This window comes from Ceratotherium simum, chromosome 3 (genome assembly GCF_057802395.1).
Source record: "Ceratotherium simum simum isolate JZ-2026a chromosome 3, ASM5780239v1, whole genome shotgun sequence".
Classification (NCBI taxonomy): Eukaryota; Metazoa; Chordata; class Mammalia; order Perissodactyla; family Rhinocerotidae; genus Ceratotherium; species Ceratotherium simum.
Genome location: NC_141902.1, coordinates 74,942,109 through 74,956,805, shown reverse-complemented (window position 1 = coordinate 74,956,805; position 14,697 = coordinate 74,942,109). Strand labels below are relative to the sequence as shown.

The 14,697-nt window shown below is 47.3% G+C and overlaps 1 protein-coding gene across 1 annotated transcript in view; it reads right to left on the bottom strand.

Annotated features, from left to right (window-relative positions):
• Positions 1–14,697, bottom strand: part of ATP10A (ATPase phospholipid transporting 10A (putative)) — a 158,873-nt gene that overhangs the window by 83,036 nt on the left and 61,140 nt on the right. Inside the window, exon 2 of the mRNA XM_014781027.2 lies at positions 11,324–11,528. Within this exon, the coding sequence (XP_014636513.2) occupies positions 11,324–11,528 (205 nt within the window). The remainder of the gene's footprint in view (positions 1–11,323; positions 11,529–14,697) is intronic.

The following is a 14,697-nucleotide window of genomic DNA, read 5'->3' as shown; positions in this document are numbered from 1 at the left end:
TACTATATCTACATCTATGTGTATGTATGTATCTATATATGTGTGTATGCATATACAACATACATAGACACACACTTATATATGCATTTTGCCTGCCCGGTCTCTTGGCATCAGCAGTTTCTTTAGACCCAGCTGTTTTGCCTGGTAGCACATTATAGTCAGATTTTTGGACAGTAATCAATTTACTTTCTGCCCGTTCTGGACTAGGGAGGTGTTCCTTAACTTTACGACAGTGCTCGAAAACGCCCCCTGCCACTGCAGGCTTTGGAACCAGAGAGCGCCAAGATGAGAAGTGCGACTTGGGTCGATGATTCTGGTGGTCACTGCAGCAGATGCAGGGCTGACTGTAGTGAGAAGACGCAGTGTGACACAAGGTAGCACCCTTGAGAAGGTGCGAGGAGGAGCCTAGTCAGGCTGCTGTCGTTGGGAAGCAAAGTGTGGACACGAGGACCCCTTAAGGGTGACCCCAATGAGCTGAAGCAAGCAAAGGGCAGGAGGAGAGCCGTTGGGAGAATGGGCTCTGCAGCCACAATGCCTGGTTTGCAGTGGCCCCTCCTCTGATGAGCTGCATGACTCTCCGCAAGCCACCCAACCACTCTAGACCTGGGTCACCTATTTGTAAAATAGGGAAGAAACTGTGCTCATCTTAGGGCAGCGGTCCTCAGCCCTGGGGAGCTTGGAACATGTCAGTGCCTACCCACCCCACACCAAGGGAGCTAGGCGTGCTGGTGGGCCTGGCCCCTGGGATAGCTAAGGCCTCTCCAGGGGATCTCGTGCGCCCCCCAGGGCGGGTTTAGATCAACCATACCAGCAATGTGCTAAGTGGTAAGTGCTGGCAAATGTTAGCTGTGGAGACCACTCCTACTGGCAAGCCACCCGGCAGCTTTCAAAGATCTGAAGAGCTCTCCCTCAGAGGGTAAATGAGACGTTCTCCATGTGGTCCCAAGAGGGGACCTTTCAGAGTCATGTATTTGAGATGAATATCATGTGCCAGCCTAGATGGGTGCATAGGAGGGCCCTGGGTGTCTCTGACTGAGGTGACACCTGATGAAGGTGGGGCCAAGGGGGGCTGCCCCCTAAATGCCCCTCATCCCTGTGAGTCTGGTTCTCAGGCCTTGTGCTGGCACAATCCACAGGACTGGGGACTGGCTGTCTGCACTCAGCGAGGAAGGGTCAGGTCAGCGGTAACTCCAAGACCTAGGCCTGGGTGGCTAGGAAATGACCAGAGCATTAATAGGGCGCAGTGAGAGGAGTGGCCATGACAAAGGGGAGGGTCAGGTCAGCGGGGCCTCCTGAGCCATGGGGTGAGTGGTAGACGGAAGGGGAGCCTGGGCCACCTGCTTTTGCCACGGCACCTCAATGCCATCAATTGCAGACTTTTTTGTGAAAGGTGTAATCATGGGGAAAATGGCTTCCTCTGCTTAGGACACAAGCAAATGTTTCCTACTCCCCTCATGTCACAGGTGTGGAATAAGAAAGCCTGGCTGGGCCAGGCATGGCAGTGAGGCAGGGGACCTGGACTCCTACCTGTCCACCCCAAGGAGAGCCACTCTCTGGCCCCCCAGGACCAGGCCTTGTTTTTCCAAATTGTCTCTCCGAAGAGCTCTCGTTTTACTGCTGGTGTGAAACCAAGTCCTGAGATTCCTTTTATAATGTTAAATGAACAGGTGGATGGGAAAAACACGAGATAATCACATCCAATGGAAATAAGACTTTCCTTGAAGATCAAAAGAAGATCAAAAGGAGATTTTAGTCAAGGATTGAGAGGTGTTTCCCTCACTATTTCTAAGGGAAATTATTAGGAGAAAGGGTTTCTGTCCTAGGAGGGCATTAACTATTAATACCTTGACTTACAGACACATGTGCACACACACAAATACTTAAAAGAACTCTAACTAAATTTTTGAAATCTGCCCCACAGTAAAATTCATGTTCTTTTTGATCCACTGTCACTCACAGAGTTTTTAATATAAAATGTATGCATATACGAATGTGCAGCCTGCTGGCAGGCTGCAGCCAGCCAGAGAAAGCCATCCTGCCTAGGCCTTCGGCAAACGTACGAGGGCTCAAGTTTCTAGCAATAAGTTCATCAAGAGAAAGCACGTTCCTCCTCCTGGCAGTGGAAGAAAAGGGATGTGGAATGCAACAGCGGGTTGATTCGAGATGATCAGCAGGCTAATGCCACCTTCAGGAATGGTAGTCACTTTCACTCTGAAAACTGCACTGTTATGGGTTGAATTGTGTCCACTCTCCAAATTCATATGTTAGAGTCCTAACTCCCAGCACCTCAGAATGTGTCCTTATTTGGAGATGTGGTCTTGACAGAGGTAATCAAGTTAAAAGGAGATCATTAGGGTGGCCCTAATCCAACCTGACCAGTGTCCTCATAAGAAGAGGAGGTTAGGACACAGACTCACACAGAAGGATGACCACATGAAGACTCAGAGAGAAGACAGCCATCCACACGCCAAGGAGGGAGGCCTTAGAAGAGACGAACCCTGCTGACACCTTGGTCTCAGCCTTCTGGCCTCCAGACCTGTGAGACAATAAATTTCTGTTACTTAAGCCGCCCAGTCTGTGGTACCTTGTTGGTTGTGGCAGCCCTAGTAAACAAATACATGCACATTTAGAACGTGATCCACGCAGAAGCTGAGAATCACCCCGGCAAGGCCTGCAGCCTTCCCTGCCTGAGGATTTCAGCTGGGAGACCCCCAGAGCTTGAAGCTGACACCTCAGCTGGTGTCTATACTTACTGACTCCTGCAGACTAAAACTGAAATAAGCAGGAACCATGATGCAGTGCTGGGCCCCGAGGCCTCAGAGCTGAGGTTTGGGAGCTAGAGCACCATGAAGCTGACGCGAGGCCATCCCTTCCTTCCTTTGGCCCTGACACTAGTCTGCATTTCTCCCAATTCCTCAGGAGGATTCCTTGTCAAGGCTGGGAGAGGGAGCTCCCTGAGCTCGCACTCCAGAAGGGCACCCTCTGGCACCCTCGTCGTGCCATTTGAGGTCTTGGGACACCTGGGCTTACCACAGCAGCAAGGGGGTACTTCTTGGTGAGTGCACCAAGATGCCACCAATGCAGGCCCGTGTGTCCTTACTGTAGGAGAGACAGATGCCCTCTAACGACCTAAAGGACTCAGGGACTTAGGAATTCCATTCCCCACAATGCGGGCAGGCCAGGGAGCACAGGGTGGTAACCAACCACTGCGTTTACAAAGTAACTTTCAAAACCCTCCAGTCCACCCAACTGACCTACACATGTTGCTGCCCCAGTGTCAGACGTGCCCAAATCCATGTTTTGGGAGCATCTGAAACTACTGTTAATTGCAGGAGTTAACCCTTTGATTTGCAGAAATACTCTCAGTTGCTCATGATTTCTTCTAGACTTTACCATGGCTGTGGATTAGCCCAAACTGGCCCACATCAACCCAAAGATTCAACAGCGATGGTAATGGTGCTCCCTGGAGGTGGCCCTAAGTGGGCCTCACAACCAGGCACTGAGCCCCACCAGTCTGCCTGGAACCTGGCCCACCACTCTCTCTGCCCCATGCTGGGTCAAGGGGCTGAGTCCCTCTGTGTCTCGGTTGCTCATCTGTTACATGGGAATAATAATAGCACCTCTCTCACAGAGGCCTCCAGAGAATTAGAGGAAGCAACAACACGAGAAGGCTCGGAAGAAGGCCTGGCACAGTGAGCAGTGAATGAATATTAGCCGGTACTATCACCCAGGGTGTAGGAATGGAGGGGGGGCGGTCTTAAGCTTTCTGAACACTGACACAGAGCTCCCCCAATTCCAGGTTCTAGGTGGTGCCAGCCCTAGATCTCCTGTCAACAGGTGATTTGCAGGCAGCTTATCACAAAGACCTCAGTCTCCCGACGGTACACAGTGTCCAGAAACACTCAGAACAGGCAGAAGGGCTCCTGCCTGGCTGACATCCAACTGCCCCCAAGACTCCAGTCTTTGATGCTTGAGATGAACAGTCTGAACTCAGCTACAAAACACAACCCTGCAGGCACACCTTTCCCTGCCTGTTGTTGGCCCTGAAAGGCCAACTCAGAATACCAGAGAAGGGTTTCCACAGCCAACGCCAGTCTCACTGGGCCGAGGTGGAGACGTCAGCCTCACAAAGTCCGTCCTCACAAAATTTCCTGTCTGGTGGTCAAGGTTCCAAAATGCTTGATAAAGGCCGGATGAGCAAACCAACTATTTGAAGTTCCATCCAAAACAAACCTAAATCCATAATACTTTGAAGTCAGCCTTCTTTACCACTCAAATGAAAGGGCTCGTTTTTAGCCAAAGGCAGGTGCAACTACTGAAAAGTCAGCCATTACAGGTGAGTGAGAACTATTTTTTTTCCTTTTTTCTCAAAGACACAAGAGTCACATGTAGACATTTTTATTTGGGTAGGTTGTGTGCGTGTGTGTGTGTGTGTGTGACAAAGAATGATTTTTAAGCTTTGGCCCAATTCTTAACTTATAAAACCCCATCCAGACGTACCCAAGCACCTGCTCTCTGGAACCCAAGGGGAAGACTTGTCCTCACTGGCAATGACACCCTTTTTATGGTGGGAGCAGGAGTGTCAGGAATTCTGACAGATAGACCACTGAAAATGGTTTCACTGAAAACCGACAAACTAAACAAGTTCACATTGGGCCTGATCTCAGATTGGTTAAAACTCCCATTGGGGCCCATTAAGTCATGTCCTTGGCACCTTTCACAACATGGATTATTCATCAGCAATGGTGAAAAGCCCCGAATTTATTTCAACATGGTTTAAACCCAATTTATATGTCAGGAAGCACGGTGTCATCCACATGCAAGTAGGTAATAGTGTTTTCTTAGGTATAGTTCTTGCTTCCCTTAAAGACAGAGTCCCCTCTAAGGTCTGGTTTCCATTAATATCACTATCAAAGTGCAAACAGACAGATCTCTCTGCCTCAGTGTCTCTCACTCGTGGAGAGGTGAAACTCTAAGAAGCACTAATACCAAAATGAGAGCAAAGTATTGCCTTCCCCTGGAGGAACATGGAAGCATTACATAACTTTGCCAGCAATTCTTGGTGAAATGGGGAAATAGACTCTTACACGTTTAGAAACAAAATTAGAATAACTCAAAGAATTCAAAAGGTGTGGCGATCATGGTGTGGTGACTGGTCTCAGGCTGTGGAAACAGGGAACTTCCTCTTGTTGGGGGTTCTGCTCACAAAACAAGTGCAAGGGACACGACACCAGGCACAGAGGCCCATCAAGGAAGAAGGTGTTCACAGCCTGCTGAGCAGAGACTGGACTGTCTGGGCACCTGTCACCTAGAGCACACGGTACACAGTAGGAGCTCAATCACCAGACTGGAAATTCCAGATTCTCCAGGAATGTGCCCTTGAAGATCAATCTGCTTCTAGAACATTACATCCTAGCCCGGGAAAGAATATGTATCCTCTCCTCAAAAGTAACAGAAAGTGATAACTTAAGCACTCTCACCTCATTTCACTTTCTGCTTTGGAACATACACACTCACACTTGCACACACACTCTCACATACATGCTTGTGTGCACTCACACTCACATTCACATGTGTGCACAGACATGCACACACACTCACACACAAACACACCCATTTTTGAGGAGGAACTCACTATCAACCGGACAGATGACACATTGTCACCTCTTCTTACTGGTAAAGAAATTCCTGCACCAGAAACACACACACACAAACACACACACACACACACACACACAGAGCCCTAAACCTTTGCAATTGCTGATGCAGTTCAACTACATTTAGGAAAGTTGGAATTTGATTAAATTTCCTTTTTTTAACAGTGAAAATACAGTCAAAGAGAAAAATAGCATTTCCCACTGTTTACCACCATAAAGAGAACAAAAACTTCTTACTGCTTTGCTTGTCCTTTTCTTAGAATAAAAAATGACCACTTCCAACCACACGAAAAATGGTTAAATGCACACAGAGAATGTTCAAGTTTTCATATATTGTAATAAGATATTTTTGGATTAATACTCAGGTTAGCCCAATATTATCAACTTCACGGCACTGAGTTGTTCTCACTAAGATCACAGTGGCTCACCCGCTGTAGGCACTGACTTGCTAGACCACAGGATCAAGGCAAAGAATCCCTGGCAAAGTCACCAGGACTAGAAACAACAAGATATTACTATAGAACCAAACTTACACTGTCCATGAAGTAAACACAGTTGATATTATAAAACATGGTATGTCTCAGATAATTATATCACCTACCTAACCAGATTGCTTAGAATATCCACACTTGCTGGAATTAAAATTTTAGTCGAAATACAGTTGTGTTCTCAAAGTAATTTTCTTTCTCATAGTCTTTCCTGTTACATATTTAATATACTTCAACAAAATTATGTGATTGCTAAATTTGAGAATGCAAATGTCCCACAGTACAAATTATAAGCTTAGAAACATACTTTGTATGTAAAAGAAAACCATGCATCTTCCTGTAAAGGCTTCATATTGACCGATCCAATGAACACACCCAGCCAGCTGTCTTTGTCCTCCACTTAGATGATGGATTGTTTCCTCCTCCAATTCCACAGCCGAGAATGTAGCTAATTTAATTAAAGACTAACAACCTGAAAAGCTTAAGGAAAAAGCAGCTCCGGTACAAGAACTATTTTGCAAACTATACTTTTTCACCTCTCGTTTTCCTGTGGTACAGATGATTGGGGGAGCATGTGCAGGTAGAAACAAAAAATAATAATAATTGTGTCTCCTACATATTTGGAATTTTTAAGTCATTTTTCTAAGTTCCTTGAATTCTTTCAAGTGACTTAGGGGAGGACTGAGTCTCCCTCATAAAGGAAACCGTGCACTGTTACTGCCTGAGAGCCCCTGGCACCCAAGAACGTTGGTGGGAATTTGGTAAAATGTATGTGCGAAGTGGAGGTAAAGCCACACCACCATCTTAGGCTCAGTGCAGGTCTAGACATTCAGTACATCTTTTCGAGTAGCTTCTCGGACTCCTTTCAGCCTAGGAGAGTTTCCATACTGGTTTCATCTTTCCTCTTGATCGGGAGCACACACCAGGTACTAACACACATGCACACACCCACACACGCCTGGGACGAGCTGGCTACGGCAGCTTTTGATGTCAGCTCTGTCTGCAAGCCTCACAGTCACTGCTCCAGACGGCAAGAGACAGATGGTCCCATGGATGTGGCCAGGGGAGTGGGCGATAATCCACTGGTCCATCCAAGAGACAAACTGGAGGAAGATGCTTTCTCAGTAAATTAACCAACACAGATGTCACCTCCTGGATGGCTCCTCCCAGACAGTGACGTGGCTCTTCCGGCAAGGCCTCAGGTCTGGTTCTCCCACTGCTCTCGCCCCACCACCACCTGAAATTCCAGCACCCACCTGACATTTCATGTCCTATTTCTGCTTTATCATTTAATCCTCAGCACCAATGCTATTCCACCATCTGCCTAACTTACTTACTTACACAGGTGGCGTCAGCGTTGTGAGGGGAAAGACACTGGCCTGCTTTGATCAATGCAGAGCCCAGAACTGCCTTTGAAGCACAGTGAGTGCTCAATAAATATATGCTGAAAGAATGAAAAATCAAAAAAATTAGTCTCTGAAAAAAATAATTTTTATATAAAATTATCAGCCTAGGGAACTCCTAATTCTGCAGAAATGACTGTGCCTATGTTATAGATGAACTAGAAACTTCCAACTGTACAGAGGCTAAGTGCATGCAGCTTCATGAGCAGGGCTGCAGGTCTGAAGGAATGTGTGTGAAGCGACAGCAGATGCCCAGTGCAAAAGGGGAGGCCTGGGTGCTGGAGAGCCCCGCTCCATGCCAACTCAGGAGGTGACAGAACCCAGAACTGGCTCCCGGCTCTGCCCTGACTTGGGCGGAGGGGGCCTTGGGAGAACCTCCTGACTTCACACTTTCTGTTTCTCGTCTATAAAAGGGTGTGATAATCATTACCTCACAAGGTTTATATTTAAAAACATGTGAAGTTGTTTCTAAAATGTTTGTGCTACTACAAATGTGAGAGGCATGACGAGGTCTGGCGCCTGGGAAGTCTGAACAAACGTGAGTTGTTACTGTGAGAGGTTCGTGTGCAACACCGGGGTCCCTCTCTTACTTCTGGGATAATGCCAATCTGACTCAACCTTTAAATCACATGTTTATTTTGAAGTCTCGATATCTATGTTTCCTTTGCCAGAGCCCAGACAGCTGGGTGGTTTAAGGTCCCAGAGCCATTGCCCATGTCTGGGGGTCTTGTCCTTGGATTCGGGGTTCTGGGCGGGCCACGCATGCCACCTTCCTGCTTCTAGCCCCTCAATTCTGTACAATTTGTCCAACATCCTTCATTAAATACAACCCTATTTCCACCTCTAAGACACCTTCCGACCTGTGTCATTGCCTAAAATACCTGGCACCCAACCCTCCCCACCCTAGCCTTCAGAATACGTTTCAAGCCCCTCTTTCTGGAAGCCTCCCTTGACCTCTTTCCACCCCTAATCCCCTAAGAGGAGACCCCAGGATTCTTCTCACTGCTCAATACTGGAAGTCTGCTGGTGAACAGGCCTGAGTCTCCAAGGTAAATTATTAGACCCTGCAGCACATGGACCACGTCCCTCTTTCTCAGCATCCTTCTCAAAGCAAATAAGCACTTCGTAAATAACTTCTGGAAAGGGAGAGTGGAAAGAGGAGCTAAGCTTTTGCCTTCTTGGTAGAGGGCACTGGAGGGACGCTGCAGGAAGAAAGGGCTAGCCTTGGGGTGGAGGGGAGTGTGGGTTTATTCTCCATTGCCAGGCCCCTCCAGGAATCTCTAAGACTGGAGCCTGCAGGGCACAGTTTTCTCTGGGACTTGGCCTGTGCATGCTTTCTTCAGCTCTCAGCTCAAGGTAACCAGAGTCCCTGAGGGCTTGGGCCTGGTACCCAAACTGGGCTGCTGCTCCCTGCACCCTTTACTGGGCCCCCTGTGCACGCAGGCCTGGGCTCCATGGGACCAGCTGTCTAGAGAGCTGCCACCCGGCCTTTGTCCACTGCAGCGGTGGGAGCCACAAGCAGAGGGTGGCATCCCTAGTGCCCAGTGGCCAGCAACTGCCCCTGGCATCTCCCAAGTTCCCTGGCTCGGCACTTCCCCGTGGATGGTTCCCCTGTACCCTGAGGGCCGACTTCCAGCTGGCACAGCCCCTCAGAAGCTTTTCTACCATCACCTGGGCGATGGTCGTCCCCCTGGCTGTGAGAACAAGACTCAGCCTGGGAGGCCCTCTTCCCTGTGCTCTGTCTCAGCCCCAGGGTCAGTGCTTGCTCCTTGTATCAGCCACGTCTGTATTCTTGCAAGTCTTTACTTCTTTCAACAAAGTCCTCCACTGGAATTCTTGACATCAAACTTTCCCTGCCTAAATCGTGTGTGGTTTCTGCCTCCTCCATGGAACCTGACAGATACACCTAGCCCCTGCATTAATGCCAAGGTCCTCTCTTATTCTTCACCTAAGTTTTGCAAATTGCTTCTAATTTAAGTTTTCCGAGGGGCCACCACTTTCAAGTGACCAGTCAGCAAAGTGGCAGCACATCACTTTGTATTGGACAGGAGTCAGTCTTCACTTGTCTGTCTGAGACACTAGCTGACTCCATTCTATGAAAAAATCAATTAAATACAGAGAACTGAAATATTCTTGGCATTGTAAAATTGAGGTCAGAACCTTGGTTTTCCAGTTGTCAGGTCTGTAAAAGTCAGAGACTTCCTATCTTTATTTTCCATGACACGGTTCGTATATTTCAGAATAATAATGTATGAATGGAAATTCAGGTAGCAGAAAAATGTCTTCGGACATTTAGGGAAAGAGGAAAAAAAACAAAACAGAAAGTGAAAAAATATACCAATAACAAGGACTAGAATGTGCATGCATATTGAAGATTTTGGGTGCTGATAAAGAAACTTTTTTTAAATCAGAATTGTTTGGGTTGCTAATTTTGGCCATTTTGACTAAATTATGGCTCAACTTCATTACTGCTTCGGACATTCACAGGGCCCTACGGAGGGTGATATAGGATGTGTCTGTCTGCAGCCATCCTTAAATTATAAACATCTGACTTACAAACAGCTCATTTATAGAAAGCACCATGGAGCTACGAAGTGTTTCAGTTGTTGTTTGGGAAAAAAGTGGGCAGGGGAGCCTTTAGATATTACTGGGTTCAGTCGTCAAATAAAATTGGAAGATATGAAACAAGGAAGTTATTCTTGAGAGTTGACCAAAGAGATACACCTGTGGCTTTCCTTCACCCACTACCCCAAACACGTACACTCTGCTCTCCAGTTTTCAAATTTCACTGTCTTCCGTATTGTCTGAGGTTTCACCCATTAGCTATTGACACGCACTCATCTATGTTACAGTCCTCTGTGCTCACTGGCTGCTCCTCTGGATGGTTAAGGTTCTAGCCTGTGCAGCCAGTGCCTCCTCCTATCCCCGTGTGGGCTGAGATCACAAGAACTGGGAGGAAGACACAGTACTCTGCTGATTTCAGGGTTAGTCCACACGACGATCTGTGCCCTGAAGAGGCCTGAGGAACTTTGGGTTCTGGGACCCTCCCAGGCATGGTTGAGACAGGCAGCCTAGGACAGGGCAGGTGTTAGCAGAACAAGCTCAGGCAAGCCCATTTCCCTTCCATACACTTCCTGATCCCGGCAGCTCGTGCTACTTTAATGTCACCTGGAGTTTACACCCCTGCATCCTCTGCACAGGCCTAGAGGTGGGAGCACGAACAGAAGGTTAGAAACCCCTGACAGGGGTTTGAATTTTCCGGCCACAAGGCTGCTGGTGAATGCAGGTGGTCAGACCCCACTTCCCTTCCTACGTCTCACTCTCACGGCTGTGCATTTCTGAGCTGTGGCTGATGCTCCTCTAGGCAGAATTCAGTTACAGAAGACTGACGCTGAACTCAGAAACACCCCTGAGGAGAGCGACATACTGGGAACAGGCCATTACTTCTGCTGTGTTGCCGAGCAACAGCTGGGTGAATGTCGACAGTCAGCTGGTCAAATATGTCCCTCATAACATTAAAGGGACTCCTGTCCCAAATATTGTTTTGAGAATCTCAAAAGTGTACAGTGGAAATCAGAGTACTAAAAACTGGGTCCTGTTCCCCTCAGCTGCAGGCCGGTCATGAGCTCAGGTAGGTCAGAGATCCTGTCTACAAGAAAAAGCGGCCTGGCCTGATGGAGGGGCAATGCAGGTGCTCTGAAGCCCAGAGGGCCGGCGTGGGCGATACTATATGGACATGGTGTCTGGAATGCTCTGGAAGTGTGGGGGCACTTACGAGGTCGGAGAAGCCACGGACCACCTGCCGCCGCTTCAGGTTGGTCTCTCCGTCCAGGTTGGCGGTCTCGATGTGGCACAGCCCGTCAGGGTCGCTGGAGGAGAGCAGCAGAATGTCCGCAGGGATGATCTCGTTGCAGCGAAGACGCACAAAGTCTCCCACGCGGATTTCTTTCCAGAATCGGTTCACGTACTGCTTTTCTTCCCTGGTAAAGAGACTGTCATTAACAAGACTGGCAGGAGGCTGATGGTGGCCGAATCTGGGTGATGGGCACACCTAACAATTCTTTCTACTTTCTAGTATGTTGAAAATTTCCATAATAGAAAGTGTTTTAAAAAGAACATTCATAAAGGCCACATACAGTATGACTCCTTATACATGAAATATCCAGAAGAGGCAAATCCATGGAGATAGAAGGTATATTAGTGGTTTCCAGGGGCTAGGGGAATGGGAAGTGGGTAGAAATTATTGACTGGGTACAGGTTTCAGTTTGGGGTGGTTAAATTGTTCTGGAACTAGGTAGTGGCCATGGTTGCACAACATTGAGAATGCACTAAATGCCACTGAATTGTACACTTTAAAATGGTTAAAATGTCCACTCCTAGGTATATACCCCAAAGAATTAAAAGCAGGGACTCAGATAGATACTCATAGCAGCATTACGCACAACAGCCAAAAGGTAGAAAAAACTCAAATGCCTAACAACAGATGAATAGATAAGCAAAATGTAGTATATCCATACAACGGAATATTGTTCAGCTGTGAAAAGGAAGGAAATTCTGAAACATGTTACAATATGGATGAACCTTGAGGACATTATGCTAAGTGAAATAAGCCAGTCACAAAAGGACAAATACAGTCTGACTACACTTCTATGAGGTACCTACAATAGGCAAATTCATAGAGACAGAAAGTAGAACCTCTCTACATCTCACTGTCCTCATCTATAGAATGGAGATAAACCAGATGTGTCCCCTCCGCATCATTCAAGATGAAGTAGATAACATAGCCAGTCACTCAGAACAATGCCCAACATAGTCAGCTTTCAACACCTGTTAGTTACTATGGTTTTTTTTTGGTGAGCAAGATTGCCCCTGAGCCAACATCTGTTGCCAACCCTCTTTTTGCTTGAGGAAGACTGGCCCTGAGCTACCATCTGTGCCCATCTTCCTCTATTTTGTATGTGGGTCACCACCACAGCATGGCTTGATGAGTGGTGTAGGTCTGCGCTCAGGATCCAAACCCGCAAACCCTGGGCCGCCTCAGCAGGGCAGGTGAACGTAACCACTACGCCACTGGGCTGGCCCCCTGTTAGTTACTGTTAATAGATATTTAGATGAAAACATTATTTGTAGATTTTTTTCTTTAGATTTTTTTTTACTCTGGAAAAATAGGCTAATTAATCCACAAAGGGCATTTTTAAGAGTTCCTTGAGGCAGTTTTGTCCATTTTTATAACTAAATAGAGGAACATGACTTTATCTCAACATGATATGCTATATGAGTAAATCTTATCAAGAAATCCTCTGGGTGATATTGTTGAGGGAAAAAAAGCACTAACATACATTTCACTTTAACTGTCACCTTCTTACTGGTTCTTGCCCCAGAAAACGCCACTCCTTGCCTGAGTTCTCAGAGAACCCAAATTAGGGCAGTGAATTTGGATCTCAAGGTGGACTGAGTCAGCTATGTCTATCTGACTCCTGAGCTGCAGGTGAGAAGTATCGAGAGGTTTACACATCTATTTTTTCCATACTGTGAATCTGAGGGAAGCCGTGGCAAACTTCCAGGGGCTCCTAGCCATCAGTTGCTCCAGACACTGAAGAGAGAAGTATCCCCTTCCATTTTAAGCCTCTATTTTCTTGTATTCTTCTAATTCAAGATCTACCAAGCTTATTATGTGCAAAGCATAGTTTGGTCATTACAGGGCCAACAAAGATAAATTAGATATAGCTCTGTCCTCAAAAAAAAAAAAAATGCAAGGCAAGATCAAATCACTAGATAGCAGCCCCTGGGGGCTGCAGAATCAAGACCCCAATGTGAGCACAAGGGTATTCTTCCTTGGCCAACCTGTACTCCCTACAAGGCCAGGGCATTCTTGAAGGCTGCTTCTCCAGCTGTGACAGGTCCCACAGGCTCCAGCCTGAGGTCTGGCTCTGAGATAAGGCACAGAGGCAGCGCTCAATCACCTAGCCATCCTGCTGGCTCACTGCCCGTCTGACCTCCTCCCAGTGGACAGACAGACAGCCTTGACATCTGATAGATGAAACAACAGTTCACCACATTCCTATTTCCTTTTCTAAAGGTCAGACCTTGACTTTCTACCACTGCAAGCATTAGCTCCTCAGTCTTTCTTCCTTACCGTGACTATTTAGTAGGTTCACACAGAAAGTACAAAGGAACTTGAAAGGGCCCGTCCTCTTCCAGAAGAAAGTTTCCAAAAGCTAGGTCACCATTTAGTCACAGAGGACGGCAGCGCACGCTCTGAGAGTGAGCTGGACAGGTTTGGTGTGACGGGAGTTGCAAGGAGACTGGTGGTCCGGACTTGCCCCAGGACAGGCAGAGGGAGGTGACAACGGAGTGGTGGAGGAGGAGAGGTGGGGAGCTGTCTGTGCTCAGTTTATCATAACTACATTCCACTTACAGAACTCATGGAAAAGAAAGTCGGTTTCCATCTGCCTTGTAATCTTAAAACATTAGCTTGCCTGCCCTTTCAGAGCACGTTTTTCAAACAGTAACTTTGGTGGAGGCATTTGAGCCCCAAAAGATATTTCCCCATGGCCCCCACTCAGCCCCCAGATGAGTCTGGAAACAGCCCCCAAAAGATATTTCCCCATGGCCCCCACTCAGCGCCTAGATGAGTCTGGAAACAGTGGCCGACTGGCGAGGAGGCCTCTAGTGACAGTGCTGGGGAGAGGACCCACATGAGCCACGGGAGGCAGAGGGAGCAGGAGGCAGAGCGGCTCCAGGATGCCTGAGAGAGCGCTGGTTTCTGTGAAGGGGCTCTGCAGCTCACAGGAATTCCTACAGCAGCAGGACCCTGGAACATCCAGAATCAGGAAACAACAGCAGCATAACGGAACCCTTTCATCACCTCCATAGACCAAAGCTCCCCCATCAAAGCCCCACGGTCCCTCAACTGTGCCAGCAGGAGCACCCAGCACTGAGGCTGGACCCTGCACCAACCCTGAAATGTCCCTGCCTGCTTTTCTCTTATTCATTCTTATTATACATATATATATAAAATATATTATATATCATATATTTCTATATATATTATAAATACACTATATTATATAGTACATTTCATGTTACATAGGTACATATATTCATATACACTCATAATATATACATTACACATAACATCTATAAGTA